Source organism: Ranitomeya imitator, chromosome 1, assembly GCF_032444005.1.
Source record: "Ranitomeya imitator isolate aRanImi1 chromosome 1, aRanImi1.pri, whole genome shotgun sequence".
NCBI classification, from domain to species: Eukaryota; Metazoa; Chordata; class Amphibia; order Anura; family Dendrobatidae; genus Ranitomeya; species Ranitomeya imitator.
In genome coordinates this window covers 410,280,984-410,305,164 of record NC_091282.1, presented here as the reverse complement: position 1 = coordinate 410,305,164, position 24,181 = coordinate 410,280,984, and the positions used below count along the sequence as shown (strand labels likewise).

Genomic DNA, 24,181 nt, shown 5'->3' with positions numbered 1-24,181 from the left:
AGGAGCTGTCCAAGTGCCATCACTGCAGCAGTGAGGAGCCAGAGCTTTATTTTACATTACAGAACAGTAGGCCCCAATGGCTTCCCAAGAGCAGAAAACCCCTGCAGGGCCAGTGTCATACGGCCATAGTGGGGTAAAACCCACATCTCATGTTCTACAGAACCCAATAACACCATAGAAACAAATAAGGCAACCTTAGTTATGTGGGAACAGGAACCATCGATGATCTACAGCATCTGGCTGCAACACTCAATGTGGGGACACAGATGCGAAGGTTTTTCTTTTAAGTCACACTTTTTTTCAAGTGTGTTTTTCACTGGCTATTAAGCAACAAATTCAAACTGGTGCACAGAGTTCATTTTTGCGCAAACCATTTTTAGCATAAAGTCGCATATTATGCAAAACGGCGTAAAAAAAATGTGGCCCAAACTGGCATACATAAAACCTCACTCAGGGGGACACTGGAGAAAAGTTGCACAAAATGGTGCCACTTTTCAAGAACTTGCATTTCATGAATCAGTCTAAGGGTATGTTCACACGTTCAGGATTTCCATCCTTTTTTTTTCCTGACTTTTTTAAAAAACTGCAGCTCTTGGCAGAAAACGCAGGTCCTTTTTTTGGTCCGTTTTTGATGCGTTTTTTGATGCGTTTTTTTGATGCAGTTTTCTAGCCAGAGTCTGTGTGTTTTCTAGGAATTTTTTTAGGGTCAAAATGGCTGAAAATACCCTAACCCTAACCCTACCCCTAACCCTACCCCTACCCCTATTCTAACCTTAGTGAAAAAAAAAAAAAAAAAAAATTCTTTATTTTTTTTTATTGTCCCTACCTATGGGGGTGACAAAGGGGGGGGGGTGTCATTTACTATTTTTTTATTTTGATCACTGAGATAGGTTATATCTCAGTGATCAAAATGCACTTTGGAACGAATCTGCCGGCCGGCAGATTCGGCGGGCGCACTGCGCATGCGCCCGCCATTTTGCAAGATGGCGGCGCCCAGGGAGAAGACGGCCGGACGGACACCGGGACGCCGGGTGAGTATAAGGGGGGGAGATTAGGGCACGGGGGGGGGGCATCAGAGCACTGGGGGGGGGGGCATCGGAGCACTGGGGGGGGGCATCGGAGCACGGGGGGGCGGGATCGGAACACGGGGGGGGCAGCCACACTCCGCCCACGCACTTCCGCCCGCTCCCCGCACTTCCTGCTGCAGCGGTTCTGCACATCAAATCGCAGTAAAACCCGCAGATATATTTTTGATCTGCGGGTTTTACTGCGGTTTGGACCTCACAATGGAGGTCTATGGGTGCAGAACCGCTGCGGCTCCGGAAAAAGAATTGACATGCTCCTTCTTTTTTCCGGGAGCTATTCAGCGCGTCTTTTTTTTTACAATTTCCGGACCATGTGCACAGTGTGTCCTGTTTTCCATAGGGTACAGTGTACTGTACCCTGCATGGAAAACAGCTGCGGAACCGCAGCGGCAAAACCGCCGCGGTTCCGCGGTAAAAAACGCACTGTGTGAACATGGCCTAAACCATCTGGAAATGCCACATTGATGTAAAAAGAAAACTAAACAAACTTGGGGGAAAAAAAAAATGTGCAAGTTGTTTGATAAATTTGTTGCAAATCAGAGTCACTAATTGAGAGGTGTTCACGCCAATAAATTGGCAGAAATGCAATGACTCGGATTCATTATTTCCATGTGAAACTGGCCTATGCTCATTTTTACCTTCACTGAAAAGGGATGCATACACCTTAAAGGGGTATTCCCATCTCCAAGAGCCAATCCCAATATGTAATAGGTGTAATAATAATGTTAGCAAATACCTCCAATTAGAAATGTATCATTTTTCTGATTTGCCATGTCTTCTCATGCACAGGCATTGCAGGACCTTAGGTATCAATGGTTACGACGATTAGCAACTAGCTAACTCACTATATCACTGGTTGTAACCATGGATACCCAAGGTCCTGCAATGCCTACACATGAGAAAAAAACATAGCAAATCAGAAGAACTAGACTGCATTTCTAACTGGAGGTATTTGCTAATATTATTACACCTACTACATATTGGGACAGGTTCTTGGAGGTGGGAATACCCCTTTAAAAGAAAAGATTGGATTCCTATTCAGTTTAGATATTTAAAAACGATAATCAATGAGTCGGCAGCCATACGAGCTGCACTATTTTGGTTCACACAGCTTAAATACTCATTAAAGTTTTGCATTAGTCATATTCCGTACAAGCACGTCTCATTCGTCAAGTTGGGCCCATTTGCTGTTGTGCAGCAATTAGAGTAGTGCACTAGATAATATATGAAGCGCCTGTATCCTCCATTCCCATCGCCTGCCCCGCAATCTGTTATGTAAAGAAGCAGGGGGCTCCACACTCCATAACTAGAACAGATGTTCTTCACACTTATGCAACGCAATAAAATTAACATTGTAAAGCTGACTAATTTGCAAACAGAGAAGTAGCATAATTGCACTTTAGCAGCCAGCGTTTTTTACTTACTTCCTGAGAAAGAAATGGGATGACTTGTGCACAAATAGTGTTCAGTCTCTTGGCAATTTCTGTCTGTGGTGAAGAAAGAAAAATTCAAAAATTAACAAAAGACAAAAAAAATGGAAACAATGCCGATGTATTAAAGTAACTATTATTGGACATTGTACTGAAGAGTGGCGACGGCACTGAGAAGAGGTGCAGAATGGCCCTGGATACTGGGGAAGACCGTAGGGAGTATAGTAACACTGCAGACACATTCACAGATCTAGGTTTAAAAAATATTATATAAAAATAAAGAGAACCCATCAACCAAGGTCAGTCTTATGTTCTTTTTTTTCTTAATTTTTAAATTCATCATAAGATTACAGAGGGTGCTAATTTTTATGTTTTTTTATGTGGCTCCCAGGACTCTTTGGGACATGTCTTCAGGCTCCTCTGCACAGCCACCATGGTAAGGAGTCCTTACTAAGGACCATAACAATTAGCAATAAAAGTTATACTATATATAATGTTATAATATATAATGGTTATGGGGTGGCTGTGATCAGCCTTATCCACCAACAATGTTTCAAGCAACAACGGTGTTCGTCAGCAGTATAAGTGTGAACACAACAGAGTGGTAACCAGAACCAAATAATAGTGTTTTTACATGCATAAGTGCACATGCTCGCAGTTGTGTCATCCCCTAAAATTGTGGTAGATTCAAAATGGCATTATGGACTGCAATGGGTGTCAATTCTGTCTCAGATGTGCCTTTCTTTTCTATTTTCTCTGGCCATTTTGACCATAGCACTGCTTTGACACATTTTATAGATATATAGCTAGAAAATATATAAAATCTCTCTATATACACACTACTGTGTAAAGGTTTAGGGTCACTTAGAGATTTCCTTATTTTTGAAAGAAAAGCACAGTTTTTCCAATGAAGCTAACATTAAATGATTCATAAATACACTATACATTGTTAATGTGGTAAATGATTATTCTAGCTGCAAACGTCTGGTTTGTAATGCAATATCTTCATAGGCGTATAAACGCCCACTTCCAACAACCATCATTCCAGTGTTCTTATGGTACTTTGTTTGCTAACTGTGTAAGAAGGCTAATGGATGGTTAGAATGCACAAGGGTTTTCAAGGGTAAGTATGCTAGCACAGCTGGAAACAATTTGGCTGATTAGAGAACCTATAAACCTGACCTTCCTTTGAGCTAGTTGAGAATCTGGAGCATTACATTTGTTGATTCCATTAAACTCAAAATGGTCAGAAAAGAACTTTTATGTGAAACTCGAGCGACAGTCTATTCTTGTTCTTAGAAATGAAGGCTATTCCATGAGAGAAATTGCTAAGAAACTGAAGATTTCCTACAACGGTGTGTACTATTCCCTTCAGAGGAGAGCACAAACAGGCTCTAAGCAGAGTAGAAAGAGAAGTGGAAGGACTCGCTGCACAACTGATCAACAAGACAAATACATTAGAGTCTGTAGTTTGAGAAATCAACACCTCACAGGTCCTCAACTGGCAGCTTCATTAAATAATACATGCAAAACGCCAGTGTCAACGTCTACAGTGAAGACGCGATTCCAGGATGCTGGCCTTCAGGACAGAGTGGCAAAGAAAAAGCCATATGTGAGTGGCTAATAAAAAGGAAATATTAATATGGGCAAAAGAACACAGACAGAGGAAGATTGAAAAAAATATATGAACAGACGAATCCAAGTTTGAGGCATTTGGATCACACAGAAGAACATTTGTGAGACACAGAACAACTGAGAAGATCCTGGAAGAGTGCGTGACGCCATCTGTCAAGCATGGTGGAGGTAACGTGATGGTCTGAGGTTGCTTTGGCGCAGGTAAAGTGGGAGATTTGTACAAGGTAAAAGGGATTTTGAATAACGAAGGCTATTACTCCATTCTGCAACGCCATGCCAGAGCTTGATTGGAGCCAATTTCATCCTACAACAGGACAAGGACCCAAAGCACACCTCCAAATTATGCAAGAACTATTTAGGGAAGAAGCAAGCAGCTGGTATTCTATCTGTAATGGAGTGGCCAACAGTCACCAGATCTCAAATCCATTGAGCTGTTGTGGGAGCAGCTTGACCATATGGTACGCAAGAGTGCCCATCAAGCCTAACCAGCTTGTGGGAGGGGTTTCTGGACGCATGGGGTGAAATTTCTCCAGATTACCTAAGCAAATTAACTGCTAGAATGCCAAAGGTCTGCAATGCTGTAATTGCTGCAAAGGGAGCATTCTTGGACGAAAGCAAAGTTTGAAGGAGAAAATTATTATTTCAAATACAAATCTTTTTTTTTTTAACCTTGTCAATGTCTGGACTAGATTTTCAATTCATTTGGCAACTCATTTGATTAATAAAAGTATGAGTTTTCATGGAAATCTAGATGGTGGCCCGATTCTAACGCATCGGGAATGAATGAATGAATGAATGAATGTAGCAGCCACATAGTATATAGCACAGGCCATGTAGTATATAGGAGCCATGCAGTATATGGCAGACAAATACTATGTGGCCTGTGCTATATACTATGTGGCTGCTATATACATACATATTGTAGAATACCCGATGCGTTAAAGGGACACTCACCTGAATTTGGAGGGAACAATCTTCAGCCATGGAGGCGGGGTTTTGGGGTTTTTGATTCACCCTTTCCTTACCCGCTGGCTGCAGTATTGGATTGAAGTTCATTCTCTGTCCTCCATAGTACACGCCTGTGCAATGCAAGATTGCCTTGTGAAGGCATGTACTACGGAAGACAGAGAATGAACTTCAATCCAATATTGCAGCCAGCATGCAGCCAGCGGGTAAGGAAAGGGTGAATCAAAAACCCCGCCTCCATGGCTGAATATTGTTCCCTCCAAATTCAGGTGACAGTGTCCCTTTAATACAGGCCACGCAGTATATAACACAGCCCAAACAGAACATAACACTGACCACATAGTATCTAACACTGGCCACGTAGTATATAGCAGCCACGCGGTATATCACAGCCCACATATTTAGCAGTATGGGACCCATATCCCTGTTAAAAAATTATTAAAATAAAAAAATAGTTCTATACTCACCCGCCAGGATCCAGTGAAGCTGTGCCGATGCGCTCGTGACTGCCACCATCTTCCGTTCCCAGGATGCATTGCGAAATTACCTAGATGACTTAGCGGTCTCGCTAAGAGAATAGCAGGATAGATAGATATAGATATACACACACACACAGCATCAATAGTAAAAAAGTTGGGGACACACAGGGATAATAGCATTAACCGAGTGCGTTACCCGCGGCATAACGCGGTCCGTTAACCCTGTGTGAGCGCTGACTGGAGGGGAGTACGCGGGCGCCGGGCGCTGACTGCAGGGGAGTAGGGAGGGACTAATTCTCGGCCGGACTGTGCCAGTCGCTGATTAGTCGCGGCATCCAGGACAAGCAGCTGGCGAGACCAATCAGCAACACGGGATTTCCATGACGGATGTTGCCGACAGAAAGACGGAAGAACCCCTTAGACAATTATATAGTAGACAATAGTCTGGGTGACTACAAAATTTGGAATGGTAGTGTATCTATATATCCATCCATCTCTATATATCTATATATATATTAATTATGGGAGCAGTGGAAATAGAATAAAAGCAAAACCAACAGGTGGCACAGACGTACTGACAGGTCTTGTTTAAGCTACCCCAAATAGCCGTAGCATGTAGAAGATGGAATACAAAAAAAAAAAAAAAAAAAGCCATATGCATAGAAGACAAAAAAATCTGCAAAAAGATTGTCTAGTGCAATGCTTCAAGGATATCAGCAATTATGTATCTGTTGCATTTCGAGTAGTTTTACATCCAGAGTACAGCGCTGTAATGTGTATATTCAACCCGACACTGCAAATCAAGATAAGCAGGAATAAACCAAATCCTTCATGCTTGAAGCAGCTCTGGCAGACAGAATAGTAATAATTGTCCAAGTTCTTTGGCACCATAAAACACAGCCTACAAAGTCAGGAAAAAGGCTCTTGTATCTGTATGGCAGCACTCAGAACAGCTCAAGAGCCCTTAATTGTTTATGTTCTTAATGCCGACTCTCTCTCGAGTGTTCATTTTTAATAGCTGGCTCAAGTGTACAGCCTATGAAAAGACAGCAACACAACCTCACTCATTGGTTCCCACTATCTGAATGATGACCACGGTTTATTTGCAAACGACAAGCTTGGTAGCAGTGCCCTCCGTTCAAGAGCTGTCCTCCTAGGTTATGCATCATTGAAATTAGCAATAAGAAATCACAGCATCCTGCAAATGGAAGCTTGGTGCCTCAGAATTCAATTTTTGCAGAGTGTCCCCTTCCCCGAATCTATGGCCTAATGGACAAATTACAGTATCATCCCACCTCTGGTATAGAATTATAACTCCCATTGCAGTCCATACTGCCATATTGAAACTACCACAATTTGGGGAGGATGACACAAAGTTGTTGTTTTTTTCTTGTCAGTTCATAGATAATCTTAAACTGCCAACATGTGCCCTTATGCATATAAAAATACAATTATTTGGTACTGGTTACCACTCTGTTGTATTCACACTTTTTATACCACTGACCAACAACGTGATACACAGTTGGTGCTTGAAACATTGTTGGTGGATAACGCTGATCACAGCCAACCGCAACCATTTACTATGCTACTATACTGCCAACCCAACTGCTCCCAAACATGCCCAAGTTATGTAGGACCTATTCTGGGAGACAAACGCCTATAGCCACCAGTAGAGTAGTGTATGTTTTACAGTCTCAACTCGAAAGCAGGCATGTCCCCTAGATAGGACTGGCCACTACCCTTATCGATGTCCTATCCTTAGAAAAGGCCTTCAATATTTTGTCGGTGGGAGGGTGAGAACCAACACCCTCGCCAATTAGCTGTTGTTGGTGCCGGCCTGAGGTTCTCAGATGCTGCCAGAACACAAAGCAGCTACAGCCAGACACTACAGAAACGATAGAGCTGCGATTCTCAGGCAGCATCCAAGAACTTCCATCCAGCTCCAGCAACAGCTGATCAGGGGAAAAGGTGGACCATCTTAAGAATAGGCCAATTAATCCAAAAAATAGTGAGCAACCTTTTTGATAATGCCCTAAACAATAAAAATAGACCACCATATGGGAGAGATGGTTACCAAAACTCAACTAATACCCAGGCTTGATTGGGGGAGGGGGAACATCACCTCTACTTACATCTAGTACTGGCACAACAGGCCTTCCGCAACTGACGTGGGGTTAAAAAGCCTGGTTCAAGAGCTCAAAAGTCTTCCTAGACATAAAAATGGACTTCCTGCCATTTATACTATGCAACATTGTAAACCACAAAGGAATAAAGGTCAATGTTGCACTTTTTGTCATTACTGAATCATTTGAGATAATCTGTGTGGCGGATGAGAGAAAAATCGAAGGCAGCGAGAACGCTGCAAATGGCTTATTGACCTCAGAGCAATTTTCATCTCCATCTGTCTAACAGCAGACATATGGGAAAGGGGGGGCAAAAGATGCTCTTTGCCGAGCGTTCTTCCTTTTTAAATCCACGCCACTCTTAAATGCTTGGCACTCATTATGTAAACCAGGAATCCATTAATTGATTGGTTAAGAAGAAACCACAAAAAAACACAGCAGTATCACCCCTCCCCCAACCAGTTTTTAAAAGGCAGGCCATGAATATTTAAAGCATAGTCAAATGACACTTTCAATTTATTTTTTTTAACGAACTTCGGCATTAGAAAACAAACTTTCTGAAGAGGTGAATGACCGGCACGTTTGTGAAGTAGTAAGAAGTGATCCATTTAAAAAGCAAAATCCTATGGATCTGGAAGCCGCGGTCCCTATAGTATATCAATGTCAAACAGCATGTCAAGCCGAGAATCAATTCAGGTATATGCCACTGCCAAATTTCTCCGATCCCAAATGAGCTTTAAAATTATTTTATTGCTCAAAATTTAATTTGCTCCAACTCGTGTCTCCATGACAACGTTGGCTAACCCTGCAAATCATTTGGGTAATTGGATATCTTATCTCTCTATTGCTCTCAAATCGAATGATTCTGCTGGAATTGGAGCAGCCAATCAAATTTACAGGTCTCCTGAGTAAAAGGCTTAGGAAAGTAGCCACATTCATCTCCTCTTTACTGCCATATTAACTGGGATATGACAAACTGCAGAGGCTGGCTCTCCAAGAGCATGTGGGATTAGCAGCAGTTATCTCTGCATGCCCTTCCGACATTCATTCATGTACCGATATAGTGCACCCATAATGCCCAGATCGGCGTTTTAGCTTTTCTATCACAATACACAAACTTCGGCAGCGTTCACGCACAACCAACACACTTCGACGGGATGCCCCAGGAATAAAGTACATTCTAATCAATAGATCTTGTAATAAGTTCCACAACTGGATGCATAAGAGTTCTGCATTGAGAAGCTTATTAATGTGTCCCTGCTTTTTATGGCCAATGCAGGAACATGGCCAGCATATACCACAGTTCCTGGCCTTATAGAATATACAGATGAAATAGTAGTACAGTAGTTTTTCCGCTTTCTGTCCGGTAACATTTACCTGCCTGTTTTATCACAGGAGTGAATAATTCTGCTGTCTGAAGCCCTCTGAGCTCATTATAAATTAAGTGGGGTATGCCCCCCAGCAGTCTGAGAGCTCATGTCACAGACTTGATTTATGAGGAGCTCAGAGGGCTGAAGTTGTGACAAACATTCATGTGATAGAGCAGGCAGGCAAGCGTTTTCCCTCACAGAATCAGCTGTCCTGTCTGTATACTCTTTTCCTTCCTCCCCTGCCCAGGAGCTGTGGTATGTACAGACCATGCCCCTGTAAGATCAGACAGCCATTACACAGCACATTTATAAGATATCAGCACAGGAACAGTTATTTATTTATTTTTTTTAACACATCAAACGTGGAACTAATTATTTCAAGAACTATTGATTAAAATGCATTTTGCTCTTGGGACAACTCTTAGTTGTCCAGAGCTCTTATCGGACACATTAACAATTACAACTCCCTCGGGGAATGTCAACAAGTCTCAAGACTCTTGACAAGACAAAAATTAAAAAAAAAAAAAAGTACAAAATTTGAAAAAAAAAAAAAAATATATATATATATTTTTTTTTTTTTTCTTGCGTGCCTCAACCATAGACTACCTAGTACAGCAGCTCACACAAACTGCGTTTTACTATTTTGTGAGCGATACTGATTGTAGGCCAACTTTGACAGTAAAAGATATTGTACAAAAACAGAATACTTAGCAAAAATCTCTCAAATAAAAAAATCACACAGAGCAAAACTATGAAGTGTGGGCGTCTTTCAGCCTCAATGTCCCAAGTGTGGGCTACAGCACATCTTCCAGCTCACTAGCAGCTGTAACTGCTGCTGACATGAAGCCAATTGGCAGCAGGAGACCCTTGTCAGGCTCTCAAGTTCTGCTCTTGTACATCTTTAGCATGTCAGAACTTTTAACCATAGTTTGAAACATGATAACCCTTGAGTGCCTGACACGTCTGAGACATCACGCTGTTTTCACAATATAGAGCTCAAACTTAGTGAGGGTCAGGGGAAGGGAAAAAAAAAGCCAATTTGGCATTACTCAAAATACTTTCACTAACATGAGCACATGAAAATGTCAGCAATCAAGCAGGTGTCATGCTGTCACAAAGTGAACCTTTGGCTCATAGACATCAGTCATGGCATAAAAATACTACAGGCTACAATTAGCAACAGATGACAGCATGACCACTTAAGTGAAAAGCTAGAGCACGCACATACCAGAATACTACCATTAATAAGTGGCTGGCAATCACACCAAGTGGTGGAGACCAAACAATCCACCCAAACTAATAAAGATAATGAGCGCTTAACTGCTCTCCAGTTGACAGCTGGCCTTACAAATATCGGCACCATACCCCAACATGTTAGTCTGACAACTGTCCACCAAAGGGTGACAATAGAGGGAACACATTTAGTGCCAAATTCGCTTTTTACATAAGTAGTCCCCATCTACAGTGTAAAACTATTGTCCTTCCATTGAAGTGTGGTCAAGTGTAAACTGAAATATAGTATGACGCTTGCCACAAGGCATGTCCACCGAATCCCACAGTGAGAAAAATGGCTGCCAATATTGTTGAGAGGGTGCAATTAGACCACACAATGAACCAGAGTGAAAGTCGCATTGAAAGTTCTGAACCACAGTGTCGGTCCTGTTTTTTTTTTATATATTCTTTTGAGCAAGTTTGAGTTTACATGAGCGACCAGCACTTTATTTTTTTTTTAATTTTGCCAGATATAACTTTAAATGGAACCTGTCACCCCCAAAATCAAAGGTGAGCTAAGCCCATCGGCATCAGGGGCTAATCTACAGCATTCTGTAATGTTGTAGATAAGCCCCCGATGTATCCTGAAAGGTAAGGGTACCGTCATACAGTGGCATTTTGATCGCTACGACGGCACGATCCGTGACGCTCCAGCATCGCTCCAGCGTCGTAGACTGCCGTCACACTTTGCAATGTACGACGCTGAAGCGATAATTTCATGACGTATGTGCGATGTGGAAGCCGTTGGTTACTATGCGCACATCGTATACAATATCGTGCACACCTTTGTTACACCATGCGATCATGCCGCCACAGCGGGACACTAGACGACGAAAGAAAGTTTCAAACGATCTGCTACGACGTACGATTCTCAGCGGGGTCCCTGATCGCAGGAGCGTGTCAGACACAGCGAGATCGCTGGAACGTCACGGATATATCGCTGGAACGTCACGGATCGTGCCGTCGTAGCGATCAAAATGCCACTGTGTGACGGTACTCTAAGAAAAACAGGTTAGATTATACTCACCCAGGGGCGGTCCGATCCTGTGGGCATCGCGTTCCGGGGCCTCCCATCTTCATAGGATGATGTCCTCTTATCTTCACGCTGCAGCTCTGACGCAGGCATACTTTGTCTGCCCTGTTGAGGGAAGAGCAAAGTACTGCAGTGCGCAGACGCCGTGCCTCTGACCTTTCCCAGCGCCTGCGCACTGCAGTACTTTGCTCTGCCCTCAACAGGGCAGACAAAGTATGCCTGCGCCGGATCTGCGGCAAGAAGAGGACGACATTATAAGAAGATGAGAGGCCCCGGACTGCGATGCCCATCGGACCAGACCGCAGCGGGACCGCACCTGGGTGAGTATAATCTAACTTTCTCATCTTTCAGGATACATCTGGGGCTTATCTACAGCATTACAGAATGCTGTAGATAAGCCCCTGATGCCAGTGGGCTTAGCTCACCCTCGATTTTGGGGGTGACAGATTCCCTTTAAAATATAATGTATCATTAAAGGTAACCGGTCACCTCCAGAGCGAGCAGTCAGTGAGCAGGAGAGTGCTCCCTGTACTGCCCCAATGACGAAGCGAACGAACAGCAGCAGGCAGAAAGGAAACGTCATTTTTTCCCCTCCCTGTAGCCGCTTCTCTAATAAGCCAACAACAAATTTATACGAACACCATAGGCCCGATTCATCAAGACTAGAGTCGTTCATGCTGGTCTTGATGAAGAGGCTTGCTGGAGTCAGACACTTCCGATTCACAAACAGGTCCACATCTCTTCATGAATCTGGAGCATCTGACGAGTGCCTCCCCAAAAATCCTACTCCACTCAGGTACTGGAGTAAGATTTCTGTTATAGGGAACTCCACAGCTTGTCATGAAACAGATGAGAAGTGGCATCCCTCAGTGACCCAGCGCTGGGGAAAAAAAAAAAAACCCACACACCCCACATTCATTTTCTCCTACATTAAATCAATCTTCATTTTCGTATGGATGGCAAACATTACAGATATGCCATGCCACCTAATTAGCACTGCATGGACAGGACTGGTATGGATTTTTTCAAACTGTTAAACAAGTGGTATTAGCAACCTGCTTGTGAGCTTCAATGTATTGGCTGGAAATCCCAATGGCTTCCCCTACTCATGCATTTATTTCCTTACATTTGTCAATAAATTGACAACTCACCTTTCCGACTTCTTGTAATAGACGGAAGAACGAACAAGCATTAACACTTCCAATAACGATGGTCACTGACAACTATTTTTAATGATGGTGGAATAAATAAGCCAGTTATATACTTAAAGGGGGTTTTCCACTACTAGGACGACCCCTTTTGATCAAAATGTTTGGCCCCCATGAAATAAAGTCTATACTCTCCTCCAGTGCTGGCTCAAATCCGTCTCCCCGGGGCTCTCGTGCAGTGTTGTGACAAGTGACACCGGCGCTCAATCAGAGCTGGCGTCACTGTCTCCATCTTTGAAGAAAAATAGCAAACGCGAAGAGGAAGTCAGAGATCAGCTGCAGCCCGAACTTTCCCTTCTTGTTTGATTTGTCCAAAGGATAACAGTGACGCCAGCGCCGATTAGGTGCCAGCATCACGTGTCACAACACCACACGAAAGCCCCAAGACAGTGCCGACACACGAGGGTGGTAGCAGCTTTATTATTTTATCGGGGCCAAGCAAAGGGTATGACAAGAAGTTGTCCAAGTAGTGGATAACTTCTTTAAAGGTCCTTATGGTTTACCAGTGAATAAGTCTTTTCCCCCTAAGATTTAAAAACTGCACCAAAATTGTATTCTAAAAAAAATGTTGGCCATGACTTAGATGCTAAGCAGCTCAAACCCAAAATGTTAGAGTTTTACGTGTGTAAAGATGATAAACTGCAATTTCCCCATACAAAATGGTCAGTCGTGTTCTATAAAAGGGAGGGCAGTGTGCGGAAAACTAAGATTTCCCCTGCAACATTCAATGGGCCTAAGCCACAATACGAGAGTCCGTGGACAGCTCTCCATGGTACTGTTTCTGGAGGATTGCATGGTCTTATTTTAGGTAACCAACTTAATTACATTGCCTGTAGTAGGCAAAATGTGAAAGAAAAAAAAAAAATTAGAATTCTGCAGTGGCTTGTCGATGCCAGAAAACAGAGGTTAAAAAAAGAAAAGCAGGTGGTTAGAGGGTCAAAATTACAGGGACATGTAAAATGTTCATTACAGGGCAGGTCTTAAACATCATGCCTATTCAGAGAGAGACACAAAGCCCTGATCTATCACCTCAGCAAGAGAGAATACTGTTTCCAAGGACAATTTTACGGTTCCTCAATAGGCTCTGTGATCAATCTCCTGGGGGTCACTTGACCAGGGGGGAGGAGGGGGATCTCATCTTACACTAAAGCCTTTTTCAGGATGAGGAACTATATGATACTGCAGGCACAAACACCACTTAATGCAGACAAATGCTAGCCACGACGTGCATGGCCATCATAAAGCACATTCCAGGAGACCAGCTGGTGAAGGACAAAATATAGATCTGCACATATTTACCAAGAGCATATCCCATTCACGCATCACAGTGCTAAGAGATGACAGTAGTCAGGCGGCTTTCACAAAATGTACGCAAAGCATCTACACAGCAGCCAGGGCGGAAGAATGTGAACGCTGTCTCTACGGATTTCATCTGCCCCTCTTCCCATCTCCCAGTAACAAAGATGTTGTCAGAAATGACATTTTTTTTGCGTCCCCAGATGATTCCTTGCTACCATTTGGTTATAAGCCATAAAGCAGGAATAATTTCAGCCTGTCAGGAGTCTAGCTAATGCCCAGTTTTCCCCTAGAGAGAGTTCCTGTCAAACGTAATGAGTGCTCCAAAGGCCCCTTCTACAACATAATGAGCACTTAGGCCATGCTGGTGATCAGTCAGCAAAAAGCAGCAATTTGAGCCCGCCTGCACCCCGGGGTCTACACGTCACCAGTTTTCATAAGAATTATGATTACTAGCTACCAAATGCCTCCTTACTATTATTAATGGCTACAACCAAAGGAAAAAAAAAAAAAGACATCTCAAGCACTAGTTTTTGAAGGATAAAGAGGTAAAAGCTGACACTACTGATGAGCGCCAAGTCACCATCCTGCTCTAAGAATTCAGTGCGGCAAGGTATAAATGACCCCTAAAGAGCTATAGTCCCACTACACACAAGTCAGCAGAGAGCACGTTGGGAATATTAGTTATTACACCAGGCACTAAAATAGTGACCCAATTAAGACATCATGCTGACTTATGCCATGAAAAATACCAATATAAAACCATCGCCAGTCACAACAGATTTTATATCTCTCCCTATAAAGAAGCACACGGGTTACACTAGACGCACACAGGAGGAAACAATCCTTTCCACAAGAACCCACGTGATCTTCGGCAATGGACAAAGCAGCTTTCTTGGAACCATTTACAGCCGACATGTGAATGCTAATGTCTACCCTACAGCCACATATATAGACTAAGAAACCCCCCACAGTCACTCAGCTCCTTACAATTGCTAGCTAAAGGTCTTTGAATATACTCAAGACCCGAAGCCTGAACTAATCAATTTCTCTGCTGTGCCCTGGTCGGTCAGCCATGCTCTTTAATTTAATGAAACAAGAATTTTAGATGGAGTAGCACATATACATCAAGCACGAAGTGTATTGTTGCACTTTGAAATGTGTCCAACTGTGCAACTTCATCTAATGATAATCTTTTTTAAGAGGCAATCGATTTCTTAAAGACTTATTGTACCATCATCTTGATGAAAAAGTGAGCGTCAGCATATCTGCTGAATACTTACACCCTGCCATTAATGCTTTCTTTGGCAGACAATACGAGCTCAATTGAGGGTCCTCTGGGTTGAGCAATCATTTAGCCGCTCTTCTCTTATGAGGCCCTTAGTGCCTTGTTCCAGTTCAATACTCTCTTTATTCACCATTAGCGTGGTCATAAGTGAGAACTTTATGGGATCACGCAAACCATAAGCTCATACCTCAGGTTTCCAATTCCAACGACCTAATTGTACTTCTTCAATGCCGAGATTTTGTAAGCTAGCTGACGCTTCCTTGCTGTATCAAGTTCAGCATGTTAAGTAGTCACCAGGTAAGAGAAGACATGAAAAGATGTCTGCCACCTTAAAAGGGTTGTCCACTACTCACACAACCCCATCTCAATCAGCATGTTTCACACCAGTAAATATTTTTACTCCCCTCCGATGCAGTTTGCACTCTCGGGGCTCACATCACATTGTTGTCACACCAGCCCTACATCCAATCGGTGCTGGCTTCTCTATCCCCACCTTCGGACATATCAGACATCAAGAGGAAGTCAGTGGCAAGCCTCAGCTGGTAGTTCCTCTAGATGTCAGATTTGTCCGAAGGTGGGATTCAAGAAGCCAGGGCTGATTAGACGCAGGGCTCGCATGCTGCTAGAACGGCACCGCAGTGTTATTATATACAGGACAAAACACGCTCATGGAGATGGGGTTGTCTCCTCTTTAGGAGATCAGCCCATTAAGTGTCCCACATGTCCCTTCCATTCTTTAAGTCACTAAAGCTTGATACGTGCCACACAAACCTACGGACAAAATTCTCTCTGTACATAAATCTTTTCAACTTCTTATTTCCACCAATAAAACCTATTCCAGAACTTATTTTCAAGGACCAGTCAACAGTTATTACTCCTAAAAATGTATGAATACATTGCCAACTCTTTTTGTCAAACATGTGCGCCCTTAAATAGTCTGCTATAGCAACACATTGGACAGCATCAGACACCACCCCCAAAACTGGTAATGCCTAATTGTCAATTTATAGATCATTTATAAAAGAGGAAAGAAAGTAGATATTTAAAGACCGGTAATACATTACTAAAAGATGTCAATAGAGCTGACAGGTCCTCTTAAGGCTGGTATGAAAAAGCTGGGTGAATAATCCAATGAAATATGAATAGAGAAATAGCAAATTTGGATCCTAATAAAACTTAACCTTTAATATATAATAGGTATCTAAAATCTAAAGTCATGCAGACGTGCACAAAATGCAGCACTAAAAACAAAAAAGGGAGGGGAAAACCTAGTGAGGTGTGCCCTATGAACCATACACAGAAGGAGAAGACATACAAAACAAACGAATATAGACAATAAAAAATGACAGTACTACTGGCCCTGCTGGAAAAATCTCTCTATACAGGAGGATGATATTGATTTATACTGTACAAGTGTATCCATTAAAGGTGCACCAGTTTTGGAATGGCATATGTAAGGAGAAAAGAAACCCCCACAAGTGTGGGTGGATCTCACCGCAGATAGGAGAGGTATAGCTTTGCGTGTAATCTCTCATGAGTGGTGAGACGAACATGGAAGCCCCGGCTTGGCGTCTCCCGACGCGTTTCATCGTAATAGAATCATCAGGGGAGGTGATACGTTGCATCCGCCGCTCTTCAAGCGTACATATGCCATTCCAAAATTGGCCGGCATATAAATGAACCCATGTATATTTTCAAAATACCCGCAAATTAACCACATAGGAACGCTGATAATTAATGAGACAGCATGGTTCCGGATTAATGTGTGTGTTGTGTTTGCATTGGGGTAATGTTCATTTACGGCATTGGAAGTCCCTTGCTTTTAAGCTGCTATATTTGACAGTTACTATAAGGGAATGATAGAATACCTTTGTCTATTCATATGTACATGTGCAATTGCTGTATACTGCGGACCATGCGCTGCCTAAGTGGTATCTACGTCAAGGAGACACTAATATGAAATATAGGGGGCATTCCTAGTCACAGTAGAAGGCTGCAACCCTGTTCTCAGACAGATATCAGCATTTCATAGGCATGGTTTGGCATTTTGTTTGGCTTTTACTATAAAGCCTTAGTTTGTACATTTTGTATACGTTATATTCTTTGGTTTCCATACTAGTACAGGTTTTGTTGGTAATAAGCCTCCTTATATTCCTTATATAACATTGTGGGCTATACCTGGTGCACCTTTAATGGATACACTTGTACAGTATAAATCAATATCATCCTCCTGTAAAGAGATTTTTCCAGCAGGGCCAGTAGTACTGTCATTTTTTTATCGTCTATATTCGTTTGCTTTGTATGTCTTCTCCTTCTGTGTATGGTTCATAGGGCACACCTCACTAGGTTTTCCCCTCCCTTTTTCGTTTTTAGTGCTGCATTTTGTGCACGTCTGCATGACTTTAGATACCTATTATATATTAAAGGTTAAGTTTTATTAGGATCCAAATTTGCTATTTCTCCTCTTAAGGCTGGATTCACATATCCGTGTGTCATGATCAGCGTGGACCGGACAATGATCTCATGACTCGAACTCAACATTCTTATATATACCCAAGAGGCTGTCAAGTTTGGATTAGAGACCTGCGCTTCACAGACTGCGACACACGGATGTGTGAATGTGGCCATCCTGCAAGAGAAAGCTATGAAGAATGAGAAGAATATATAAATATATATCGATCTCCTAGCAAGTTATTCCATAAATGATCTCAAACAACCAGGAGCATATAACTGATAGAAGCACTGCACGAGCAGTAGACAATGGCACACCAACTACGTAACCTACCTGTTTATGCATTTCAATGTTCAGTCCATAAGACATCTCATAGTACTGTGTGGGGGGGAGCAAAAGAAAAAAAAAATGAATGTTACAACAACTAAGTAACTAGATGAAAAGAAATCCACTACTGGAAGGCAACCTACCATCACATAATGCCTCTGCATCTCTGTCTTTTCACTTGCCAGTTTTTCGCATTCCATCTTAAGGCTGTGGAAGATAAAAATACATAGGAATAAAGCAAGTTTTCAAGAAGTAAATGTTTATATGTGCACTAGATGGTGGCCCGATTCTAACGCATCGGGTATTCTAGAACAAGGGTCCTTAACTCCTGTCCTCAAGGCCCACCAACAGGTCATGTTTTCAGGATTTCCTTTGCATTGCACAGGTGATGCAATTATTACCTGGGCAAGACTAAGGAAATCCTCAAAACATGACATGTTGGTGGGCCTTGAGGACTGGAGTTGGGGACCCCTGTTCTAGAATATGCACGTATATAGCAGCTACATACTATATAGCACAGGCCACGTAGTATATAGGAGCCATGTAGTATATAGCATACAAATAGTATGTGACTGCTATATACATACATATTGTAGAATACCTGATGCGTTGTATATAACGCAGCCCTCTCAGTATCTAACACAGGCCACGTAGTATACAGAAGCCATGTAGTATATAGCACTGCCCACGTAGTATATAGCACTGCCCACGTAGTATATAGCACTGCCCACGTAGTATATAGCACTGCCCACGTAGCCCACGCAGTATTTAGCAATGTGGGAACATATCCCTGTTAAAAGGCTCGGCAGACTACGGAGGGTGAGTATAGCAGGTTTTTTGATTTTTAATATTTTTAACATTACATTTTTTTTTTTTTACTATTGATGCTGCATAGGCAGCCTCAATAGTAAAAAGTTGGGGACACACAGGGCTAATAGCGGCGGTAACGAAGTGAGTTACCCGCGGTATAATGCGGTCCGTTACCGCCGGCATTAACCCTGTGTGAGCGGTGACTGGAGGGGAGTATGCGGGCGCTGGGCTCTGACTGTGGGGAGTAAGGAGCGGCCATTTTCTTCCGGACTGTGCCTGTCTGATTGGTCGTAGCTGTTTTGCCGCGACCAATCAGCGACTTGGATTCCATGACAGACAGAAGCCGCGACAAATGAATATCCGTGAGAGACAGAAAGACGGAAGTGACCCTAAACAATTATATAGTTGATAAATCTAGATGAGTAAGCATGTTTTGCTGCCCCATCTGAAAACTGCATAAAGCAAGGGCAAAGCGGGCAACTGCAGTGCTGTGTCAGTCAAGAGGTCTGGCTAACCCTGCCCTTTACCCCCATCCCCAAAATAATTGTCAGATCCCAGCCTGGTACAAAAAAGATAAAGAGAACTCCTTAGAAAAAAAATATAGCGGTATATCAGCCCATAGGGGCCCCTGGGACGTTTCGCCTCAAGGTGTGAGCCCTTCTTAAGTTGTCAAAGCAAATGGAGAACCAGAAAGTGCCAAAAAGAAAGCGGCCTTATTAGCACCTGATATAATAAGTAATAAAGAGACAAAAAGCAGCGATGTAACTGAATGTAGCTGGTGCAGAACGTTCCATAACTCCTCACGGTGGGACCCGCCGGGATAGCGAGACCTGTGACCGTTACTGGAGACGCCACTGCCGCTCTCATTTACTAGTTAAACAGCCCTATTACTGCTGAGCAGCTCCTGGAGGTACACAGCTCAGACTCAGCTGCTGTTTTCTAGGCAAGATTTTGCTACAAAATGAAGAGCAAATATTGACAATTCTCAGGCAGGTAGAAAACAGAGGAGAGAGACAACTTTATTTGTACAGGACGAACCAGTCTGAAAACAATGGCACGTCTGACGAGCATCGCCACCTACTGGGGACGCAGAGAACTGCAGCATTCAGTTACACATCATGAATGAAGCTAGAGGGAAAACTGGAAAGCAAGAAGGGTCCTAGAAGGCTTGGAAGCTGCGGCTCATCGGACCATGTTTACTAGGAGTGCTTTATTTTACTAACTTAGGAAAATATAGGAATGTTTCTCTAAAACTGGCTGGACACTTTACATGGCAGCACTTTTTACGCAAACGGAAAAGTGCACACTCGGTGCGAATGGAATAAACTCCACAGCAGCTCATCAGAGGAAGAGTGAGGATGCCGGCAGGGAAGAGGAGGTTCTCTGGGCTCCAGGCCAGCCACCACAGAATGCCAACATGGGCGAAGGACCCTGAAAATCCATTCACTCCAGCTCCAGAATGCAGATGTGGCAGCAACGGATTTTCCTTCAGAAGAAGATTATCAGGTGCGTTACCCAATCTTCCTCCCCAGAGCTACTGAACAAGACCTGGCGCTAGAGGACAAAGCCTCCTATACACAGATTGTCCAAAGGAGCAGGTTTGACAGAAATTCATCTTAATGCACGGCCATATTCAGGCCCCACTCGAGTGGTGCTCCCAATGTAAGGTCCCTGACCCTAGTCTCACACCTGCCACGCTGGGCCCACTCTGCCAACTTGTGACAAATTTCTGGCTGACCCCCGAAATCAGAGGTAACGGTCTGAAACGCTCAGTGCAAGTCTATGAGGGCATCATTCTGGCTCTCAGGCTTACATAAGGTTGTGACTGTCGAATCGCCCCGCGAACACTGGAACAATAAGAGTGGCGCCAATAAATGATGAAGACTAGGTGTGGGTGGGTGGGTGGGTGGGTGGGTGGGTGGGTGGGTGGGTGGGTGTGTGTGTGTGTGTGTGTGTGTGTGTGTGTGTGTGTGTGTGTGTGTGTGTGTGTGTGTGTGTGTGTGTTATATTATATATATATATATATAAAGTTTTTGTTTTTTTAAATTGCAGCAGCTACCAAGAGGTACATACATTCTAGATCTTTGGGCCAAGCCCTAGAGCCACATGATCCCTACCAGCACCATACGTGTGCTTCCAATCACTCGGGATTGTCTTCTAGCAGTTACAGTGCAGCCACCCTACTTTATGGCAGCCACCCTCGGACCACCTCTCCGGCCCATTACCCAGGGAGTCAATGACGTCTATACATATACCACTGGAGATATATAACCTATAACTGACAGGCTTGGCTATACATATGATCAAAAGAGGCTCGATCCTTCCAGAAGGATTTTCAGAGATTTGGACTTTTTTTAAATCGATATAAAGAATGTGAAGGGACAAAAATATATAAGATTTCCACATAGTTCAAATTCTCTCTGTGCCCTGCTGCCATACCCACACTCCCCAGATGGCATGGATGCAGTGCCCACCATAGGCCCAGAGTAATAACGCCAGGTGACATCTCACCACGTGTGGGACCTCTATGCCTTTAGAAGAAAAAAATAAAAGGATTTATGAAAAATACTTCTTACACTAAAGATGACATTCGCTTCAGACATTTAAGACCTGGAGGTGTCAAGTTAAGGCTTTATACGGCAGACCACGCACACCTATACGGCAGACCACGCACACCTATACGGCAGACCACGCACACCTATACGGCAGACCACGCACACCTATACGGCAGACCACGCACACCTATACGGCAGACCACGCACACCTATACGGCAGACCACGCACACCTATACGGCAGACCACGCACACCTATACGGCAGACCACGCACCCCTATACGGCAGACCACGCACCCGCCGAGGTACAGACCCCTCCACCTCCCTTAGATACTCACCTGTGATACTGCGCTTGGAGAAACTGGAATTCCTCCTTAATCCGGTCCAAAGACTCCGGGATGGTGAATTTAAAAGGCTGGCCTGCGGCCTGGTGCGGCGTCTGAGGAACCAAGAGACAGGAACGACATTAAATATTAAAACTGCAATACAGCTTCCACGTGAATGATACTGGGGGCGGCGCAGACGTAATACCCTGCAGTCGGATTCCCACAACAGCCTCATAGAAGCCACCAAGAAATGTTTCCATATGACCTGCCAAGCAAAGCAGGAATGCTGGTTAACCCCTCCAACACCAGAAGGCGCAGATTCCCAGCAAACACAGCCAATATTGTTCTGCGGAAGGAGGAGGCGCCACACACTGTACCAACCCCCCACCTGCAGGACAGAAACAGCTGGAGCCCCCCAGGTCTCAGGACGTCACATCCATTCCTGGGCTTCATGGATGACAATAGATGGGCAATGGTGGTTCCACCACGGGACCCCCAAGGTGTCCTCTCCAATAGGATCTCCCCGACATCTGACGGAGGAGTCAGAGGACCCCCATACACAACAACAGATACTGGTCTCAATGCCTATGGGGGTCTTTAATGGAGAGAGAAGGAGAGCGCATCCTGCCAAGAGGCCTCATCTAGAAGGGAAGGAACAATCATCCCCACACAGACCACGGGGGTCTCACAGGCACTGCTAGGCCTCATGCCCACACAATCAGGATCCCTGGATCTTCCCAGGACATAAATCCACACACTAGGCGAGATGGACCAAGAGGATCACAAAGGGCCCAGCAGTCTTTTGTTCTCTGGTAGCAGCCACCAGGCCTCAGCGATGACTGCACACAGCAGCCAGGGGGCAGCAGTGAGACAGGGGGCCGAGCCCTCCCCACGTGGGCACAGACACGGGCTGAGGGAAGCCTGGCACCAACCAGGAAGTCCAGGCTCCTCGGCGGCGGCACAATGGGGGCAGAGTCCGGGGAAGGTGGGCGCCACTCACCGGGTGTCTGCTCTGGGGAAACATGGCTCTCCCGGCCGCCGCTTTACCCCTTGGCAGCTCAATTCTCGCCGCTGTCGCCCGACTCCAGTGATGGCAGGAGGCGTGCTGGGGCCAGTAGTGCGCGGGCGGAGAGCTACAAGCACCGTGCCCAGCCCGCCAGCATCCTAGCGCCGCGGCCTTTGTCTGGGGCAGTGCCCGGCTCGCCAAACTTTCCGGGGCCAAGTTTCCAACGGTCTCCGGGGAAATGCTGAGCGGATAGATCCACAAGGCGGGGGTCCCCAACTACCGGGGGCTCAGTGCACACGTCGGGGGGCTCGGTGCGAGGCGATGCAGCAGCAATCCGTAAACATCCAGATGGACGCTCGCAAACACTCCGGTAACAGCCCGGCCACGGAAACCGCACAAGTTCTCCCAACACATGAGACCCGGGCGGGCGTGGTGCAGACGAGATGCCGAACACGGGCTCCAGGCCTCGGCGGAGACGGGACACAAACGGCTCGGGCCGCCCTCTCCTCTCCACAACTGGTTACATTAACACGCGGTTTCACACTCCTCCAGCTAACCAGCACCCGGCCCCGCCCAGACCATGCTAGGCTCGGCGCGTCTCGGCCAATCACATCACTGCTGGCCCAACGTGGGGTCATGACGTTCCTGAACACCACAACCAATCAGCGCTCTCCCCTTGTCATTCCTGGGGAAGCCTTCCACCCGGACAGCAGAGCACAACAAACAGCCAATAGAGTGAGGGCTGGGGAGGAGCTTAGTGGCAGGCAGCGAGGGAAGGGCGGCGAGATGGAGAAGTAGCTGCCTGACTGTCAATCAAAGTAACGTGGGGCCGAGAGCGTCAAGCGGCGTGTGTATGTTTATAGCGCTGGGCTATGTGCTGGAGCCTCTCTGGGCGGTGTATGGGGGCAGCGAGCTTCCAACGTGCCGGGACGGCCCCTCCAGCTTACACCTACCGGTGTTGGCTGTCAGTAGTTCCAGATAGCGCCGACATGTGCCCCAGAGCGGTACAGTAACCAAGGGGTGCGACATGAGGGCGCGTTACCGCCTGCTGAGGGGACTGTGGACGCGATGAGTCCATCCGACCCCCCATAGTCCCACACTTCTCCCACACTTGTCGCCAGTGGGGTAACTACAAGGTTATGGGCCCACATGCCAACATTGGCATTAATTTCCCTCACTAACCTATGTAATGCGCTAGTGTGGCTAGCATACAAGATATATATATATATATATATATACATTTCTCATTCACTACCATTAAATGCAGTAAAACCACATCTGTGCTTTCCTTGACCGCAACACTGCAAAAATGCTAGTGCATGCCCTTATCATCTCCCGCCTCGACTACTGCAACCTCCTACTCTCTGGCCTCCACTCTGGCACCGCTCCAATCCATCCTACACTCTGCTGCCCGACTAATCCACCTGTCCCCCCGCTATTCCCCAGCCTCTCCCCTGTGTCAAGCCCTTCACTGGCTTCCTATCGCCCAGAGACTCCAGTTCAAAACCCTCACATTGACATA

The 24,181-nt window shown here is 44.8% G+C and overlaps 1 protein-coding gene across 8 annotated transcripts in view; it reads right to left on the bottom strand.

Annotated features, from left to right (window-relative positions):
- The window catches only part of LOC138674955 (transducin-like enhancer protein 1), a 69,169-nt gene extending 45,983 nt beyond the window's left edge, over window positions 1-23,186 (bottom strand). For 4 of the 8 annotated variants that reach the window (XM_069762839.1, XM_069762875.1, XM_069762857.1 and 1 more), the window contains exons 1-5: window positions 22,654-23,186; window positions 21,666-21,766; window positions 18,108-18,171; window positions 17,971-18,015; window positions 2,510-2,572 (exon numbers count right to left, since the gene is read on the bottom strand). In XM_069762839.1, coding sequence (XP_069618940.1) covers window positions 2,510-2,572; window positions 17,971-18,015; window positions 18,108-18,171; window positions 21,666-21,766; window positions 22,654-22,677 — 297 coding nt within the window. In that variant the 5' untranslated portion in view covers window positions 22,678-23,186. The remainder of the gene's footprint in view (window positions 1-2,509; window positions 2,573-17,970; window positions 18,016-18,107; window positions 18,172-21,665; window positions 21,767-22,653) is intronic. The other 4 variants (XM_069762848.1, XM_069762829.1, XM_069762866.1 and 1 more) reach the window with 2 other exon arrangements.
- Window positions 23,187-24,181: the final 995 nt, after the last annotated feature.